The sequence below is a fragment of the Oryzias melastigma genome, linkage group LG19 (assembly GCF_002922805.2).
Source record: "Oryzias melastigma strain HK-1 linkage group LG19, ASM292280v2, whole genome shotgun sequence".
NCBI lineage: Eukaryota > Metazoa > Chordata > Actinopteri > Beloniformes > Adrianichthyidae > Oryzias > Oryzias melastigma.
Window position 1 is genome coordinate 13,753,981 of NC_050530.1, and position 17,105 is coordinate 13,771,085.

The 17,105-nt window shown below is 37.6% G+C and overlaps 1 protein-coding gene across 1 annotated transcript in view; it reads right to left on the bottom strand.

Moving 5' to 3' along the window:
• Positions 1–6,859, bottom strand: part of si:ch73-127m5.1 (neurotrypsin) — a 26,382-nt gene extending 19,523 nt beyond the window's left edge. Inside the window, exons 1-2 of the mRNA XM_024284993.1 lie at positions 6,519–6,859; positions 1,057–1,099 (exon numbers count right to left, since the gene is read on the bottom strand). Of these exons, the coding sequence (XP_024140761.1) occupies positions 1,057–1,099; positions 6,519–6,590 (115 nt within the window). The 5' untranslated portion in view covers positions 6,591–6,859. The remainder of the gene's footprint in view (positions 1–1,056; positions 1,100–6,518) is intronic.
• Between the last annotated feature and the right edge of the window lie 10,246 nt (positions 6,860–17,105).

Consider the following 17,105-nt stretch of genomic DNA (forward strand, 5'->3'; position numbering starts at 1 on the left):
TTAGTTTAAAGCTAATTATGGTTAAGATGTGTGTTTTACATCCACTTTGTGTATCACGGGATTAGTCGACTAATCGTAAAAAATAATCGGTGATTAGTCGACTTTAAAAATAATCGTTTGTGGCAGCTCTACTAGATTCCAACGTATCATTTAATTAATTCATTTAGCATCAATTTGAAAGGAAAAAACACAGAAGAGTTTTTTATACAAATAATTGAAAATAAATTCTAGGAATGAAGGGGTTGAATTTTGATCTTTAGCTAAACTGTGGATCTCTACCAAACTGAAGATGTTTACATTGAATTTACTTAGGAAGGTGTTAGCCAAGGTAGTTAGCCAAGTCGTTACGTTAGTAATTGTAGTTTTTTTCTGATATATTTTTAAAAACTAAATAAAGTGACCCATTGAAAAAAATAGCAATTTTAGTTTTTGACTTTATGGATTATTTTCCTAATTTGTTACGTATAAGAAACATTTTTCCATAGATTGATTTTTTTTTTTGACACGTTTGGTCTTCCGTACATTTTATTTTTTCAATCAATTTTATTGTGTTTTTTTTTCCAATTTCTTTCTTCAAAAACAATTTAGGTTTTTTTCTCTCTTTTCAAATTAACTCCCCTCCCATCTCCGAGTCTTCCCCGCATTTCACTCAAGCTCTTTAAATTATCTCAACACCCGCAGCGCTCACACCCTGCTCATTGCCAAGACAACCACACTCTGCCCATTGCCATGGGAACGCTCAGTCTCCCTGCTCCCATAATCCATTTCCCAGCCACAATGAGCATTTGACACGGTTCACATTCGCTGGCTACGCTGTATGGGGGGTGGGTGCATCTTCTTCACAAAGGAGACACAAAAAATCATGGGTTATGAGGATGGAAAATGAGGGAGTCCAGGCTGAGGAGACGGGAGAGATGAGTGTAGGAGTGAGAGGATGGAAGATGGACGGGATTCGTGAGTCAGAATGCGGGTTAAACCACAGCGAAAGGGAGAAAAGGTGTAGGAGGAGGGGAAGGATGGGTGGATGAAGGGAGGAGAGCATCACCTCCAGCCTACCTGAGTTCTGCACCTCATTTAAATAGCTGTCCTCAGCCACCACCTGCAGAAAAAAAAATAATTATTCACTTGGAGAAAAATGAATTATATTGGCAGATTTGAAACATTTAGGTTGGGGTTTGTGGTGAGAGCAGCAGGACAAACAGAAAATAGGGGCACAGATGTAATACATTAAATTCAAATATAGGTCAATGGAAAAACACAAATATTTCAACTGTATTTGATTAATGTATTTCAGTAGATCAATTTGGAATTTAAATCAAACTTAATAAAACTTGTGTTTTCTGTACTTCCAAACAGTTTTTTTTTCTGTCCTGCTGATTCGAGATGGAAGGCATGTTTGAACAGAGCGTCTTCACAGCCAGTGAGAGCGCTGATGACTTATCTGTTATACAACCAGCTGCAAAGATGCAAACGCTGAGGATGAGCAAGAGAATATATTTGCAAAAACTAAAAAAGCTTCATGGAAATCGAGAGCGTTGATCGGTTGAAGAGGCTCTGAAGGCTCGATGTATTTTGTGCACGTTGTTCTGGAACTTTACCGCATCAAAAAATCCCTCTTTATTTAAATGAGATACCAGAAGAGGCTTTTTAGTGCATCTCCAGAATAATTTTATCTGTTTTGTTAGAGGAAAATATTTTCCAGGTTCATTTCTGCATCCATTAACACTCAACAGAGACTTTTGGGAAAAGTTTTGCAAGAATTGGAAACCAATTGGAACATGCAGGCATGTATGATGCTTAAAATGAACCAAACAGAAGTTACTCATGCAGATCTGTTATACAAGTTTCTCAGTATTTTACATCACTTATAGTATAACATCCACATTCCAGCAAGCATGGACACATCTGGATTGAAGGTTTTAGAAGAGAATCTAAATGAGTTCTTTATGGTTATATCAATATTTAAATGCAGAAAAATCAATCAATCAATTTCCTCTTGATCTATTTTCAAAGCGTACCAGTGGTCTTCTGATTGATTAGGTCGATTTTCGCCAAATTTTAAAAACTTGTCATTTTCTAGGACATAGTTTCTGCAGAGTAGTTAGAAATTTACACCTGAATTGTGAGTGGGACCGTTGGCATGGAGCAACTCCACCCCTCTCTCTTTCTCCGTTGCTGAGAGCTCTCTATTAACATGCTAGCTTAGACCACGACCACCAAGTTCAGTAAGTGGCCACATGGCGGCATTTGCAATAGGAAGACGACGGATGCATTTTTACACGCCATGCAGACTGCAGAGGTTTTCAAGAAAAAGCTCAAATTTTACAGTGACCGACTAATTTTTCTCTAAAAGTTGACATCAGTCAGTGAATCCTGGGGCGCATTTCAAGATTGTGCAGTGGTAGTCCACTGACGGCCGTTATTTTTTCACCAAAGCTTTCCCATTAACATATATCAAACTCCACAGACTCTACAGGCGCAGGACAGTCTCCACGCCACCTCCTCTACTCCTGCGCATTTGTGAAACCTCTTGGGTACATAGAGTTTGATATATTCTCATGGGAGAGTATGGGCAGAAATTTTACTCCATATAAAGGTCTCTGGACGGGGGCCGTCCATATCGTGTCCGGCCAGCCACTCAGTTGCCTAGTGGTGCAGTTGCAAGAGAAATTATGTGACCGTTTGGGGGTACATCAATTTCCAACACACTCTCAGTAAAATTCGTACATATTCCACGACTTTGCACTCTGAAATACCGTGTATAATATACGCCAAACACGGTTTTTGCGTGCATATGATACGCAACGGTAGTGAATGGGTTGCGCCGGCGTACAATATACACGACTTTATAGGTTTCGTTTTGATCACGTGGTTAGAAATCTTCCGGCTCTTTTCTAAATGACGTCGTTCCTGGTTAAGGTTAGGATTACGATTATGGTTAGGGTTAGAAAAGCAAATTGTTCGTTTGTGGGGCTGTCTGTGAGGCTCACGCCTCCACCAGGGGACGTGTCAATCGTGGAAAACACATTTTAACATGTTTAGGACTGCGCGTATTATATGCACGCAAAAACTGGTTTTGGCGTATATTATACACGGTATTTCCCAAATCGTGGCATTTGTACGCATTTTACTGAGACTGGGCTGCAATTTCTATATGAAATCGACACATTATATGGTTTTTTTTTTATTTAATCTCAATCTAAATCACAACAGAGAAAAACATTGCCTGCTTAAATCACACCAATTTATGTTTTTATTGAACGCGTGTCCAGTTTATGCATAAAATCAAGTAATTCTAAAGGGTTCACACATTTTCTCCTGTAGCTATATATAAAAATCTATAAAAATGCCTGACTGTCGCCATCTACATTCATTCATTGGGCAGTAGCATGAAATCTTGAAGGTTCTGCCAATGAATCCCTATCGCGCCATCCCTCACTCCTCCACCCTAACATTACCAAAAATGGCGATCAGTATTTGAGCCACATGAGACAAGAAAAACAAAGATTTACATGGATCTAGTTGTCTCCTTATTCACAATTTTAATAAAGAAAAACTTAAAAATGCTATTTTAATCTTAATTTTCTTTATATATGTCCTCTATCATCAGAAAAATGTCAAAAGAACATGTTAAAAACACAGTTTTGATGAGGTTTTGATCATAAGGCGTTTTGATGCTTCTAACACTGTTTGGGTGTGAATGTGCAGCACACACATGCATCACCCGCTTTAGTGTGTGTTATTTATGAAATCTGTTCAGAGGGGAAAACGCCACACGTGTGGAATACCATCAGTGACACACGATCTTCACAGACTCTGTTGATGTAAAGCACCAACACTCGTGCAGCAGAACCAACATGCAGACACCTCCCAGAGGAATCTACGGGTCTAATGACGTTAGCCCAGGAGCAGGTGACCCGTGCTGCTGAACACGGCTCATGATATCTCCATTTGTGCCGTTCACATGGTCCGATTACACCCCTAATCTGCTTGGACGCTCTCGCACCTGCGCCCACAGAACGCCATGCAAACACACACGCATCACACCAGGCAGACAGAAACAAATCGCCAATAAACAAAGCCATCCCAGCTCCGAGGAAGAGCGATGCTTCCAGACAAACTCGCGTCTCATCTTTAATGGGTTTTTGGGAAACAGCTTAGAGGATCCACACACTCTGGTCGGAATAATGTCAAGGTCCTTTGCAACAAAGAGTACGATCTGAGGTGTGAAAATAGAGGTAGCAACCTTTGTGGTCTATAAATGTATTGAGGTTAGATATGTTGACGCCCCGATTCACTGCTCAGTATTTCCTTCATTTCAGTTTGCTGTTTATAAAAAGAAATATAGTTTTCACCAACAATGGATGGGCAGCCAAAAGAAGTGTGTTTAATTTCCACTCGGAACTGAGTAAAAACAAGGCGCCATTTTTATGAAATATACAATTGCATCAGGGGATTTTCAAGACACTGTAATCATCAAAGAATCATTATTATCCAATAACCTCATCTCAAACTGCTCTTGTGTTGATTAAATAAGGTTCAGAGCAGTAATAACATATTAGTGCCGCCGCTCAAAAGCTTTCATCTTCCTCATTCAATATGAGTTAGTCTCATTTCATCTAAATAAATTCAAAATTAAATATAAAATGGACAAAAGTGTTAGCTTTAATTACTTATATTAGTAATTTACTTGATTTTAATCACAAAAAATATCATTTTTCTTAGTATTTTAGAACTATTTTCCAAGAAAAACTGTTACAATGTTGGAAATATGGGATTTTAATTGATAAATTCCTCAAATAAAATGAACAAGAACCTGATTAATATCATCTAATATCATAAACTTTCTACCTTTCAGCTGATTATTGACTCTTATGTTGGATCTTAAATAAATTAGCAGCTCTTTTCTGTTTGATTCTTCTAAATTGAATGAGTCGGACGCTGACCTTTCACCTTCAGGGATTCACAGAAACTCGGACTAGAGGAGTTGGAATGATCTATTCTTAAAAAACAACTAAAAATCTGTCTGCTTCTAACTTCTATCTAAACATGGGAATCTCCTAGTTGGATCACAGGAACCGTTTCATAAAACTAAAGGGAAGCTTTGATTACATTTTCTGTCACTTGCAGAGAAAAACAAACCGGAGGTCAAAGAAACACAGGATGCCTGACGCAAAGAGCTAAAAAAAATGTTTTTCTTCAGTCACAATCAGAATTAAAAAGCCTCACTTGAAACTAAGTAGATCTGGAGTCTTGCTAATGCACTAAAAACGGGTTTTCACGAAAGAGCAGTCCTCGTGGATTCTTTTCAGTTCAGGCGCTCTGATCCAAACTGTCAGTGTCAGCACAAAAAAACCATCAATGCAAGCCAGAAGGCGCTCTGCACAATTTATTATGGCTCTCAGACTCGGTCTATAATAAGACCATAACAAAGTTGCAATAAGGAAGTTCACTGCTTCCAATTCAATCAGTTAGACAGTTTATTTTGATCATTCATGACAAATATCTGCTAAAATGACTGAAATAGAATTTAGGGAGCAGCTCGAAGACGAGAGGAAATGTGCTATCCTTTTAAGTTTGTATTAAAGCGTTAGCTGTGCTTCTGCATTTAAGACTTTAGGTAAAGAATAAAATAAAAACAAAACACAAGATAAATTTACACAAGCAAAACTTCTTTTTTATAGACACATCTGATTTTAAATGATATAAAAATCATTTTGGGGGGTTTAATTTTATTCTACAACTCACAATCTATACTATTATACTTTTTTTTCTTTTTTCAGGAAAACTATTCGATTTTATATTTGGGTTTATCTTGTTTACATTTTGTGTTAAATCCTGCTTTCAGTGTTAAGAAAAAATAGACTTTATGTTTTTGTGACTATTGGAGAAAAAGGGCTATACCCTATACAGTTTAAAGCCATGTTGTCTAATTTACATAAAATGATTGTTAAGTTGATAGTTTATGGAGGTTACAACTAAAATTTCTGCGATTTGGTTGACTAAATAAGTGGCTGACGTGCGCAGGCGCAGTAGGAGGCGTGAGGAGCTCAGGTTTGGCGCTTCTGATCCTCACCTGACAGCAGCACCTGCTCCCGCCTTTTGGAGTAAAATCATTGTGACAAGCACCACCCGCGCCTGCAGGGGGGAGGAGGTGGTGGTCTCCGCAGGGCAGGAGGAGGAGGAGGAGGAGCAGGATGGCGGTCCTCAGAGATCACGTCCGTCTAATTAAAAAGGCGCGCGGAGAACATGGCGCCGTTAATTGGTTAAAATGCGGGTCTGGAGCGCGTGAACGCCCCGACCCCGCGCGCGCGCTTTGTTCCAAACCCGAAATGGTTCAGATCAAATATCTATTGATCCAGCTCTAATCAATCATCTGTATAGATATTGAGGTGTTTGATGAGGAAAGTCAGTGGAGCGTGACTGTCAGACAGCAGAGGAATGATGGGAATAATCACAGATCGACCCCCGAACCCCCCCATCCCCATCCCCGTCCCCGCGCCTCAGAGGACACGTACCTCCGCCAGCAGCGGCAGCCACAGGCAGGCGGCGCCGATCAAGCACAACATTTCCCGGTTGATGAGAGCCATCCTTTCCCGGCTGGAGTGTCCGTGTCAGAGCCAGAGGAGCCGCCGATGTTCTCCCATCTCTGAGTCCAACCTGTCCGCGAGGTGAACCGCTGCACCTCCTCCTCCTCCTCCTCCTAGAAACGCGCTGTGATGATGTATGGAGGAGCGTTTACGCGCAGAGGACAGCAGGGTGCGGCACAAAGAGCGGGACTGAAACACTCACAGCGGTCCAATAGTGTTGAGCTCTGCAAAACGGACCTGCCTGTCTCACACACACACACAGCCACACACTGTATGTGTGAGTTTTATTTATTTATTTATTTATTTTGGAGGTAGGGGGAGGCGTTGTCACTTCCTTTGTGCCAAATTCTTGGCACAGATTGAGCCCGAAAAGCTTTGAATGAACTCACTAAAAAGTCCTTCTTTAGCTGCATTATAGAGAAGCAGGTGTTTGGAGTAAAATCCTGAGAACAGACCTTTTTTTTTCTAGAAAAATTAGTATTTGCAGATAAACCTATTTCAGAAGAGTCTCAACTTGAATGTGACAATCACCCCTGCTTTGATTTGTGGTTAAGTCCACAGATCCAGAGAGCTAATTTACAGTTCTATCTTCAGTTCCTGCAGGTCTACTTATACAGTCTGACTGATAAACTGCCTGTAAGGTCATTCAAATGTATGTAACAAAGAAAAGGCTCTTATTGGAAAAGATTTGTAAAAAAGAAAGAAAATAAAAATAAAAATTTAGAAGCAGAAATGTTAACTAAAAGGACAAGTTTGTCGTTTAAGTAATTTATGTCATGGAGACTGTTGCACAAGGCATATAAATAAAGATTGATTGAGTGATTGATTGATTGATTGGCAGCTTCTGATTATGAAAGCCCCTCCCTGATCATCTTTTGATCCATTATAAAAGTGTTCCCAGTGATCTTTTAATTAAAAATATGCCATTTTTAGCTAAAATCTAAAAATCTGTGTCGTTTTTTAGGATATAGTTTCTGCAGAGCGGAGAAGTTTATTAGTAATTTGCCTCTAATTTGGTACTGATAGCATGGAGTAAGCCTCCACTCACTTCCCATCATCCTTTTGTTCACACGCTCTCCCGCTACCTTACAGCTCCTCACAACCCCAACCTAACATTACCTGTGCAACAAAAATGATGAGCAAAATTGGAGCCATCCGACCATAGAAATTTAAACTCAGACGAGGAAAACAAAAACATGATTCTCTATAGTTGTGAGTGGATGCATCAGAATAGTTTGTACTTCACAATTACATGTTATTTCAAATAAGAAATACTCCTAAAAGCAGCTTTAATCTTAATCTTTCTTTATCATGAAAAAAGTGCCACAAGAACATTTAAAGGATCAACTTAACCTCATAACAGTATGAATTTCTAACAGAACTTATTTTATTTGTGTTCATTTAATGACCTTTGTAGATAAAGTGACTTGAATGTGTAAAAATCGTTCTGTAGTATGCAGTAATATTTAAAATTAACTCATTGACTTATATTAAAATGTGGATCAAACCATTTCTGCTCCTAATTTACTTTAATTTCGCGCCTTTTTTTCAGAGCTGGAAACAAATTCAGGTATCAAGGGTTAAAGGTCAGATATAATTATTGATGTTTTATGTTTAAGACCATTTATTAGCATATTTTTAGACAATTATTTTCACCATAGCGTAAAATTTGACGTATCAACTTTAAAATTGACTTTTTTGAAAAAATGTAATTTTCAGCAAAGTTTTGATTTTGATTATATTTTACAAAACAAAGAAAAAGCCTGAAACTGAACCACCAACAATCATATGTTTAATTCATTTCATCTAAAATATAATATAGAGGATGAAAGAAGTTCCTCAAATGCCTTTAACGATATTTAGGAGAGTTTTATATATTTGTTACGTCCAGCACTGAAAAGCATCGTTTCAGAGGAACCAGCACCTCTGGCTCTTCCCTGTCTTGTGTGGCTCAGGGATGTTGGCAGCAGATCTTTCGGATCCGGCGTAATCAGCTTTGTGAGGGAACATCCAGAAGAGAAACTGGCAGCAAAGTGGATTCAGCACAACAGAGATGGAGATCAAGATGACAAAACTTCAAAACAATAAAGTACAGTTCCATTACAGCCCGCGATTGTGGTTTGTGTTTCCAGCATGCTGATCCAAAAAGAAGCCCGTCCACATCATAAAGATGTTTCTCTTCGCTCAGCAGTTGGGCTGCAGAGCAGTAGTGAGCAGATCAGGTAGTGACAATGACCGAACAATTAGCTTAAGATCAATTAAGTATCAATCAAGTATCAATTTCTTTCCCTACACTCCTACTAAAAATATATAAATGAGGTTAACCCCCTCCCTCATCGAACTAGAACATGGTATGGTCTAACGAGCTGGCTTTAAGTAAGTTTCTCCTTTTTCTTCATGAAGTAATGTTTTTAGATTAATGTGAGCATTCCATCTAATATTATATGCGAAACATAAAATGAACCAAGGCTGTTATTATTTGTTTGTTTAATTATGTTAACCCTTAAACACCAAGGATGTCACCAGCCACATGTAAATACCACATGTATTTTAGATGATGTTTATGGAAAAGTCAAGGATTTTAAGAGTACCTTATGGTTTGAAGGTTCACTTAATTAGCTCTCATTTCGTTTTGATTAGGCATATTTTCACATTTCTGGTTGAATTGCATTACTAACAGTCAGTTAAGCAGTTTTTTTTGCTATACTACTACATTTGATGCATTTCCTAAGTAGAACCTTTTCCTGTAACATCAGATAAAATGGTGAAATCGCCATCAGTGTGTAAAGTTATTTTACAAAACAAAGTAGAGAACTGAACGCCGTTTAACACAATTTTACGTAAATAATAAAAGGTATACGCAAAATCGAGCAATATTTTTGTGTTTAATCGCAATGAAAATATTTGCATATAACATCCGCCGAAATATAAACAGTTATAATAAAAAGTTGATATTTTTAATTGGAAACTCCAATATTGGAGGATATCATAAATTTGAATTTTAAGTTGAGAATGATTTAAGAGAAGAAAACTAATACACATTTATAAAATTTACAAAATAAATATTGTATAAATAATTATGTTACGATTGGTAAGGTTACCTTTTATTATTTATGTAAAATTGTGTTTAACAGCAGTCAACTTTGCCTGTATAGACTTGTAAGTCACTTTACACACCGGCGGTGATATAATTTGTCTGACATCACCGTGAAAAGGATCTATAACGCAAGGGGTCTTTTATTTTGAAAGAAAGTCACAGGAACCTCTCAAAAGGTATAAACTATTTAACATTTGTAAAAATAGAAGGTTAAAAGTTGCCAAATGATGGTTTTATTGTTTTTGTGAATCAGAGCTCTCAGTGGTTACTAGGGGATTAAATACTTAACCACTGAATTGAAAGACTTTTTATTCACTATAAGGTGGAATTATTGTTTTTTTTATATTTATTTCTATCTTTTTTTTTACAAAATATGGTCAATTAGTGTTTAGTATTACGTTTGCCTCCCTGTTGACGTGTCATCCTTAATCCTTCAGTGGAGGTGACCAGGTGAGTTTGTAGTTTTCCCAGGTATCTCAAACTAACCACATTTGAACAAAACCAGCAGGTGTTTGACAGAAACAAAGAGGAATAATGCACCTTGGTAGAGAAGTTATAAACTGTTGATTGAGTACATAAACACTGAGGTATAATCGGATCATTTCTCTGAGACCTTCATTAAAGGAGCTTTCTGCGTATTCTGTCACCCTCCATCTGTCACGGCTCGTCTGTGGAGCAACACCACAAATAAAGGAAACAGTCTTTTTTTATTAGCAAAATAAAAAAAAAGATCAGATCAAAAACTTGCTTTTTTTGCTGTGCTGAAACTTCCTATTCCCAAAAACATTTGAAGCTCACAAATATCCACTTGTGAGTTTTTAAGGTCCCTCTGTGATCCCCTGAAGCTGTGTGAGCGAGATTAGCTAAATTCATCTACTTCACAGAGTTTTGTTTTACCCATGAGCCCTAGGGTGGAAGATGACTTATAAAATTAACTTTTATTTTTTTAATTTCTTTAAAGTTTCCTGCCAAAAAAAGGCTCTTTGATGTTGCTGTGCAGTGATAACACAAATCCAATTTCTTTTATCCCGATCGCCATCTCTCCCGTCTGTTATCTGCATCTCTTTTCCGGCGTGAATCTTGATCCAAATTTTCCGTTTGTTGCTTCCTGTGTTAGTTTACAGGGATTTACCAGTTCTGCTCATCCAAACATCTCCTCACTCCACGTGAGATGCTGGATGAGGGATGGAATCACAGTGATTTAGATAAAAAAAAAACACAACTAATAAATGCCTTGTTGTCATGGCAACGCAACATCTCCTCTATGAAAATGCACCTCAGACTTGGCTGCTTGTGTCCACAACAAAAGACATCACTGCTCTCATCCCGCCTCAGTTCATTTCTGCAGAGCTTTGAAGATTTATTTAAAACAAGCAATCCCTAAAATCCTGTTTTCTCAACTCCCTACTGTATTTTCACAGAAGTCCGTCCCCAAAGCCACGAAAGTTTGCATAGAAACAGACCAGAAAAACTCCAAATCTGTCTTTAAACGACTCATTACTACTTTCTGCTGCACATTAATGTCACTATTTTTCACGCTACAGCAGCGGGAAGCTCCATTTCCACCCCGGACTGCTGCAGGGATGTGGAGGGATGCGTGAAGGAGAGGATGAGCATTGTAATCGTTTTGTGAGCATGCTTGCCTGTAATATTTCAATTTCCTTCCTCCATTTATCTGACATCCCTTCTATCACAAATCCATTATTTGGCTGCCTCCCTTCCCCAGAAAACACAAGTGGAAATCTTGTCTAATCTTCTTCTTTCGCGGGGGGTTCTAGAAGCACACGCCGTCCCACCCTGTTGTTCCGACATTTCACAGCCCATGAAATCCAAGAGCGGATGGAGGAGACACAATGTTGTGTCGATTTTTCTTTTTTTGCAGAAAAAAGATCACAGCTGTTGTATCACTCTGAGGCCCCGCCGAGAGCCCTCGCTTTTTGCCATGCTTTCCCTCATCCTGCTGACAGACACAACAGCGAGGGGAAGGATGGATGGGAAGAGAGGGAAGACACTGAAGGTGGAGCAGAGAACATGAACATGAAAGCAGTGAAGCTGAGAGCCCCCCCAAAGGAAAAGCTTGATTATACAGAAGCGAATCCACAATCTGGCCTGGGGTTAGCGAGACAGAGTCCGGAAAGAAACGCAGCTTTTCCGCTTGAAGAACAACTTGAGGTGGATATCTTCCATGATTCCTCTGCAGAGGCTGTGGAGTTAATTCATGAGGCAGAGGGGCAGTTAATCAGCTGCTGGCTGCAGCCCCTCCTGTGTTTGCTGTTGTTTTGTGCTCATTCATTTCATGTGGCAGGCACAGTTTGTCTGCTTTATAGCCACAATCAGTATCAGCTTCTCTCCTTATGTTCTCGGTTACATTTAATTTGAAAATCTCTAAAGATGATTTTGTCAGAAAACTGTTAGATTGTTGCAGAAACATCAACAATAATGTGTCTTCTTTTCCAACTTTACATTTTTTTGAAGGATTTATGCAGTTATGCTCATTGACTGTCTGTACATGTACAACAAATCCAATCATCAGTGAGTTACAAACACAAATATGTCATTATTTTGTTATTATCACCTTAAGGACTTAAGGACACACTCCAATTAAAAAAAAAACACGTTTGGGTGTTTTTAGCATGTTCTTGTAGCATTTTTCTCATGATGGAGGACATGTGTGAAAGAATTTAAGAGTAAAACGTGTTTATGAGTATTTCTTTATTAAAATCGGGAGGAATTAGGAGCAGATGAAAACCAGCAATTTCAAAAATCATTGGTTTGTTTGTGATGCTGCAACTGCCACAGGTTAGCCAAAGTCTTCCAATTCTGAATCCTCCACTTGCAGACAAATAGATCCATTAACATTATTTCCTCATCTGAGCTGGCATCTGGCTCAAAATTGTACAGCTGCATAGCTCTGATACCTTTTTATTTTGCTGCGCTAATGTTAGCTTAGGCTTGTAAGGAATTTTTTAAACCTCTGAATATTTTTTCTGAATTTTTCAAACCTCTGAATTTTTTTCTGAATTTTTTTAACCTCGGAATTTTTATTCTGAATTTTTTTAACCTCGGAATTTTTATTCTGATTTTTTTTAACCATGCAAAGAGTCCATAGATTAAGCAACCAACTGCACTATTTCATTACCCTATCCTACACAAACACCCCCCACATTGCTATTTTTGTCATTTATTGCCCCTGTTTATTTTTAAAAAATATTTTATTTACCTGAATTGAACAGTTGTGGGATTAAAAAAAAAAAGAAACAAACAAATAAACCCCCAGTGGGATTCGAACCGGCAATCTCTTGAATGTCAGCGCGGAAGTTTAACCGCTAGGCCACCTAGAAACCGGAAGTGTGTTACACGGCTTCGTGGATACAGTCCATGGATTACGCAACTAACTGCACTATTTGAGTACCCTTTAAAAGTACCAAAATCAAAACAACCACCCCCCCACATTGCTATTTTGTCATTTATTGCCCCTGTCTATTTTTAAAAGAAATTATTTACCTGAATTGAACAGTTTTGGGATTAAAAAAGAAAAAGAAACAAACAAATAAGCCCGAGTTGGATTTGAACTGGCAATCTCTTGATTGTCAGCGCGGGAGTTTAACCACTAGGCCACCTAGAAACTGGAAGTGCATCACACAGCTCCGTGAATATATTCCATGGATTACGCAACCAACTGCATTATTTGAGTACCCTTTAAAAGTGCCAAAATCAAAACAAACACCCCCATATTGCTATTTTGTCATTTATTGCCCATGTTTATTTAAAAAAAAATGATTTACCTGAATTGAACAGTTTTGGGATTGAAAAAAAAAGAAACAAACAAATAAGCCCCAATTTGGGTTCGAACCAGCAACCTCTTGATTGTTAGACCGGGAGTTTAACCGCTGGGCCATCTAGAAACCGGAAGTGTGTCACACAGCTCCGTGGATACAGTCCATGGATTACGCAACCAACTGCACCATATGATTATCCTTTAAAAGTACCAAAATCAAAACAAACACCCCCATAATGATATTTTGTCATTTATTGCCCCTGTTTATTTAAGAATATAACATGTTTTATACATTTTATAGTCTATTGATAGTCTCAGGTGCACGTGAGAAACCTGTTGAGCGGTTTTTAAATGAATAACCATTCTAACAAGTAAGCTACTGGACCTTTTTTTGTTTAAAAACACGACGAGATCCATTTAAGTTTCTGTACCTGCACTCGCGCTTTTCCTTAAACGAGACTTCAGCATCTTTAGGCTCCAAGCTGCAGAAGTGCAGCTGCAGATGAAGCGATGAGGAAATCTTGGTTATTGTTTTATGGAGGAGCTGCACGATTCCGTATGACACTCAACTTATAAAGAGCTGTGAAGCTGTTGGATCTCTCCTGCCGCCCGCTGTGCTGCGCTCAGGACTGACACTTCATACAAAGAGGCGCATTTATTTCGAAAAGTGTTTCCATTACAGTTTTGCGAAAAATGTCTGTTTCGAAACTCCCCAAATACCACCTCCTCTAAGGGCAAAAACATTTTTTTTTTTTTTTCGGAATTGTGGTTTCCATTAGGAGAATGTATCAAAATTCCAATTTGCGAAATTTCAGAGTTAATGGAAACGCGACTAGTGATGAGCTTCTAGACCTGATCAGACATGAGGCAGAAGAGCAGAGCGCACGAGAGAGGAGGGAGACTTTTGACCAACTTTATAGTCTCCTGGAAAGAAATGCCAACAAATAACCACATTTAATAATAAAAAATAAAATAAAGGTTAAATAAAAATGAAAAAATTCAGGGCAAGATGCAGAGTTTAATATGTTTAACTATATATATTTTTATCTTTGGAGCTGGTTTGGTTTGAGTTAAGCAATAAAAGAGGACAGAGTCTATAAACAGAGCTTTCATAAAAATAATATACATATAAAATATAAAATATTAAACTATAATGAATTGAACAGTAAAATAAGTTTTATGGCCTTAAATTTGAACAGCCAAAAGAATGTAAAGAAAATGAAAGTTTTTGCATTTAATCTGAAATTAAAACTTAAAATGTGCTGATGTTCAACTGATGGTCACTTTGTTGTAAAGATCCTGAAGTTCCTTTAACATGTTCCAAAGAGTGAAAGTCATTATTTATGAAAGATATTTGAAGAGACTCATACTGTGTCTTAAATGGAACTTTAGTTACCATGAAAATTCTACTTTTTGAGGTTTTAAATGCCTTTTATTGTTCATTCCTCACTATAAAGAACCCCAAAGTGATATTTTGATCCATTCATGCATTTAAGAGTAATCCTCTAAAAACCTGCACCGTCTGCAGCAGCCCCTCCCATACCCACGAGAACGAGCGGGTCATACTGTGCTGATGTCAGCACGATTCCAGCTCATACAGGTGTTCGTTACTTTAGACACGGCGCTTCTAAACACCGGGCAAAGAGAAGGTCCCTGTGGACATCAAAATCCGATCAGATCCAGCTCAAGGATGAAACTTCTCTGATCTGCAACTAAAAGATGATCTCGGCCCAACTAAAGATCCAGACCAGCAGGAGGCGCTGTTGCCTGTTGTCTCTGTCAACAGGATGGAGGCTCCAGATTCTCAGCATCACAGAGACCTCTTTGAACCTGAGGAGGCTCTTCAGGAGATTGAGGAGGTCCCTAAGAGTTCTCAGAAAATCATCAAAACCTTCATCCTTCTGGAAAAGAGTTAGACACTTTTTCGGTTTGAGAAAATCTTCAAAAAAGAAGATTTCAGGAAAAAAAGGGGATTAAAAAAAACCCCATAGAACTTTGAATCCCCCTGTCATGAGGGAGCCATCTCCTGAGCACTGACTACTCTCAATCTCCCATCATTTTGTACTGGACTCGACCTTCTGCCTGGACTATCACTCTGATTTCACTTTCTGGACTTGTATCTTAGCCTTGCTGCTGTCTGTCTTTCTCTGTTCCATAAACTTCTGCAGATGGAACCAACTGTCACCCCCAAAGACAACAGATTCTTTTAGTTTCTTTTAATTATTTTAGTTTGTTGATTTTTTGTTTAAGTTCATGTTAAATCATTAAAAACAATGTTTTTAGAATAGTGAAAGTTCTTTTGTTTTCTACATTTTTATAAGTTTTTCCTATTTTTTTGCTTTTTTAATTTTTGAAACAAATTAGTATTTTGTTGTAAATGACATTTTAGCCATTTAACTTATACTTAAGTTGATTTTTCAATTCAAATTCACTTTTATACTAGTCTATTCTTTTGTTTTATTGTTCATGTATATTAGATTAAATGATTGATGTTTTTAAAACTTAAAACTCATCAAAAATGCTGTGAACATTTAAAAAAGTTTAAAAAAAAGTAAAGAATGTAATGAAAAAGCATTTCTAAAATTGACTTTGACTTGTTCCAAAGATAATATATGATCACATATATGGATGTAGTTCACTCTGAAACTCTTAAGAGAATCATGGTACGGCCCCTTTAATGGTCCTCAACGCTCCACCTTTGCTTGATGAAGAGTCTCAGGGTTCTGGTTTGGGTTGAAATTCTTCATTCATTATTAGGAGCATCCTTATCTTGGTGTCAGTAATCTTCTCCAACGGTGGCCCTAAAGCGCAAATCGCACCAACAAACCACTCAACGGAAAAAAATATTATAAATTAAGATCACAATGATAATTTATCGTTGATGCCCCATGGTTTCTTATTGTGTTTCATTTTTTAACTTTTTATTTGGATTCTGTAAATTACTTTTATTTTCTGAAATGTTTCATTTCATTTTTTAGTAATTGTATTTTGATTTCTAAAACGTAATATTGTTTTATTATTATTATTATTATTTGTTTCGCCTTTTTAATTGTTGTGATATTTAATATGTTTTTGTGTTTAGTGTTTTGTTCGTGATTTGCTCTTATCATGCCAGCGACCTGTCTGATGACCACGAGGGCATCAGTGTTGATAGTCTGAACTTTGTTATGCTATTCAGCTGACATCTCAGGTTTTGCCATTTTATTTTTTTCTCCAGTATTTTATTCATCATACATTTAATTTAATTTAATATAAATAAAACTGCATAATATCTACTCTAAGAAAAAAAAAGTCTGCTTATATTTGTTGAATCTATTACTTTTAACCAGCTATTTCATAGTTGTGAATTTAAATGAATCTTTATTTTCTAAGTTGGTTGTTTCTTGTTATGAACTTTCTTGGCTCTGCAGCACCCTCGTGTGGCGACGACAGGAATCTGCGCTCGTGTTTTGATGATGGAGGAAGTCAGCAGGTGTATTGATGAAAAACTGTCAGCGCGGCAGGTCCACTCCGGAAATCAATTTTAAGATTTTTCAAAATAAAAGCACAAATGCATATTTCACCTCTAGAAATGCGACAGTAAGAAGAAATAGTACGTTTATATAAAACACAAAAGGCTTAAAACAGGGCTAGTCAGAAT